General features: G+C 43.2%; 1 protein-coding gene across 2 annotated transcripts; it reads right to left on the bottom strand.

The window, feature by feature from the left end:
• On the bottom strand, positions 1-3,303 carry LOC117847468 (uncharacterized). Of its 2 annotated transcripts, none has more exons than XM_034728684.2 (5): positions 2,857-3,303; positions 2,690-2,758; positions 977-1,110; positions 467-567; positions 1-384 (listed from the first exon to the last, which is right to left on the bottom strand). In XM_034728684.2, the coding sequence occupies exons 1-5, from the start codon at positions 3,244-3,246 to the stop codon at positions 293-295; spliced, it is 786 nt and encodes a 261-aa protein (XP_034584575.1). In that variant the 5' UTR covers positions 3,247-3,303; the 3' UTR covers positions 1-292. The 2 variants fall into 2 exon arrangements, with proteins under 2 accessions (XP_034584575.1, XP_034584576.1); XM_034728685.2 differs by having other exon boundaries at positions 2,690-2,740; positions 2,857-3,301.
• Positions 3,304-3,689: the final 386 nt, after the last annotated feature.

Raw genomic sequence — 3,689 nt, 5'->3', positions numbered from 1 at the left:
TACAAGCAGAATCATCTCCTTGCTTTTTTTCAATGTTTTCAGATTTAGATGAGAGAATACCTAAAGCTAACAAAGAATTATTTTGGACTGCATCTCGTATAGTCCAAAGTTTGGCCTACCTGCGAACCAAAATACAGATTTATTTTGGACTTAAAAGTCCAAGGAGGAAAACGTACGATTGGACTTTGGGCAATCCAAATCCATTCCCAAACTGCAGGTAAATACTTCAACAGAAGGCTCCAGAGAGAGAAAAAACATACATCCGCTACAATCAGGGATCTGGCCCGTTATGTCATTGTCGAAGCCGGCTAGATGATTTATGGGACTCCTTATCTTGCCCTACAGTGGGGATAGTCCGCAAGTTTGCTCGCTCTTCTACCATTGCTGTGCATACACATTATGATATCAATAAATGGAATAGATGAGACAAAGATAAGTATATGGTTTGTTCACGGTAAAAAAATACATTTTGCCTGCTGTCGAGCTATGTTCTGCATCTGTCCAATGCCAGCCTCCACTGCTTGAGCAACCTTGGCTGACTTGTTGACACCATCTGCTATCTCATGACTGCAAATGGATGTTCCATGATGATATATGCCTTTGTAAGAAAATGGCTAGCAGCTATCATATAATGCCCATAGTTTGTGATTTCATTTATAAGGCATCTAACATCATTTCTGCAGTTACACTTAGGCTCAATGATTCTACGGACTAAAAGCACATCAATGTCATATGTAGTCTATGCAGACACCACGGATTGCTGTTCAAAGATATGAACTGGAAATTCAGGTCCCTTCACATTTTTCAATGTCCGGAATATAAAATAGCAGCAATTTAGAATAACTGTGTTGCAGAGTCTGTTGGGTCCTTTAACAGCTCCCGTGAAAGGATCTGCCCATGTTCACAAGGAATACTATACTGAACCCAGACATTCAGCTAATTTATGCAATAACTAATTCCCATTTTATGCCCTTACCTCAAGTCACTAAGTTCAAGGGTGAGGTCACTGATTTCCATGCCAGAGAGCCTTACAGCGGCCATGGTACTTGGTAACTCCTCTAGAGCTGCGTCAGCCAGCATAGAAAATGAATTCGCGGCTCTCCTCATAGCCTGATGAATAAATTGAATCTCAAAGTTCCATCAGATGAATTTATACTATGTGACTGGGATATCAGTGTGAATCTTTTACAGCAACCAATTAAATATTACAACAGGGTGAAACCAATGGCATGACTGTTGCACTTCCCCGCCTTTTCTCAACCTTTCATACCACTACCTCTTATTTGAACTCCAGGAATGAACTCCTCAACTTTTTAGCTACTGTTTGAATAGGCAGCTAGCCATGAAATCAAATAGAAAACAACTTTCCAACAGCAACAGGCATCATGAGAAATAAACATAACTGCTTTCTCGAATCCTTTTTTTTGGTGGTGGGGGCGTTAGTGAATAATGACTACAAAATCCACGAATTGTGACTGCTACTTTTTACTGTTCCTTTTAGCGTCTTCTCTGCTTTATTTGTTCTTTAAAATTCAATCAAGTTTGAATGCTTGATCATGAAAAGCAATATCCCGTCCCTGAATTGGTATTGTCTCAGAGAAGTCTAACACTTAAATGAGGGATTATCTTCTTTAGGGGTAACATACCGGTTGCAGTTGTGATCCTTGCTGCAATGTAAAGAAATAGAGAGGAGTGGCAAGAGTAGTGCCATGACGAAGGGAGACAAATTATCATGGAGATCGCAAGCAATTACATTTAGCGACACGCTGTGCAATGTCTAGTTTTAGGCCTTGTAGCCCTTGGCTTGTTGATTTTTTCATATTTGGCTCATTATTCAGCCTAGTGTTTGAGATTTTGTGACAAACTGACATGAGCAGATACGTCATATCTTTATCCTTCAATGCAGAGGATTGGATGCCAATACCGATATCCTTGCCATGCCAACCCCCCCCCCCCCCCCAAATATATATATATATATATATATATATATATATATATATATATTGAGAATCTATGACCACTTATTAGACTGACTTCAACTGGTAGGCTCTCAGTTGGCACAATGTGTAGACATTTGTCTAGTATAAAAGAGATAGAAGTCATGCAACTTATTAACATTGATCTTCATAACCAAAGAGAAGCCACATCATTAAAAAGTACCATTGGAAGATGCAATTGTAGCATTGGCATTTTGACAAGCATTAAAAATTAATCAATTACTCCAATAACTAAAGCGAGGATCATAGTAACACCTTAATTCAGCATGATTGACTTAGTTCCTCATAATTTCAACTGAACTGATAAGGTTGACAAAATCTTAAATTCCTCAGTACTTTATTTAGTTCTGCAACATTTATAGGATTTAATTTGAGAAATAAATTCCCACCAAGTTTGGCTCAAATCTTAAGATATTTTATTTTTGTTATTCTAAAACTTAAGGCTCTATGCTAAATTGACACACCAATATCAATAAATATTGCAATCAGTGATTAAACAAAAAACAATACAATTCCAACATTCGGGGACCAATCCATTTCCCATGAAACCAAATCCGTATCAAGAATGATGGGGCCATGGTAACAAAGCTGTTCCCCCAATAAACATTACCAACTACTAAGACTAACAAGCAACACAACACAACCACAGTGCTAAACTTCTGGCTTGCTAGGATAGGCCGAGCAAGACTTACCAGCATGGTCGGAATCGCCACGACCACCATTCCCGTGAACGCCACGCACGTCTGCACCGCACAAACCAACTGCAGTCCATCAGCTCAGCATTGTTCCGCATGAACCAGACCCGAGAAATCAAATCAAGAACCACAGATTTGTTCCAGAGATTGGCGCGGCGTCTCACCGTGACAGCGACAGCGGCCAGGAGAAAGAACACCGGGTCGCCGCCCGGTGCCGCGCGGGCCACGCGCAAGCGTGCTGGGAGGGGAAGACTGAAGTTCGTGCCCACGCTCGATGCGTACTCCCCATCCCCGCGCTCCAGCTGCTCCTTCGCCTCGGCGCCTTCATCTACCACGGCTCCGTCCGCCTCCGCGTCCTCGCGGTGGGTGCCGGAGACGCGTTTCCTGGGGAGAGGAGGAGCGGGAGACGGTGACGGCGGTGGGCGCCATGAGGCAAAGGGAGGGCGCCCGCGGCGGAGGCGGCGGGAAGCGGGTGGCGCGGGGAGGGAGAGGGAAACTGGAACGAGAGGACAGGGAGACAGCCGAGGGCGGACACAGTGGTTGGCGGCTGCCATGGGGGAGGGTGGCGCGGCGGCCGCGAGCCCTCAATACAGTGGGTGTGGACACGTAGGACAGCAGTATCATGTCTGCCTTCTTAATATATTATTATATTAGGTCAACTGTGTCTATCTTCTAACGTTCTTATACATCAAAATTATAACAAAATTAAAGTTAGCCACACGTGATAAAAACTATCAATCAAATCTCCTCTTACTCTTCCACGTGGGTCAAACCTATCATCCATAACCTCCAACTCTTCTTCCACCTCCAACTTTCAGACATCTCTCTTCGAGCTCAAGCTTTTTCCCTCCACTCATGCCGGCCATCAATGCTACCACCACGTTAATCCCTTTTTCACCCCTTTTTCACGATCGTGCCTTCGTATGTTTTCATTAAGACGAAGAGAATTACAACGATGCAACTAGTGGCAAGTGATCCAAAGTGAACAAAAGGCAGA

The sequence above is a fragment of the Setaria viridis genome, chromosome 3 (assembly GCF_005286985.2).
Source record: "Setaria viridis chromosome 3, Setaria_viridis_v4.0, whole genome shotgun sequence".
Taxonomy (NCBI): Eukaryota; Viridiplantae; Streptophyta; class Magnoliopsida; order Poales; family Poaceae; genus Setaria; species Setaria viridis.
Note: the sequence above shows the minus strand (reverse complement) of the source record. Positions and strands in the feature narration are given on the sequence as shown.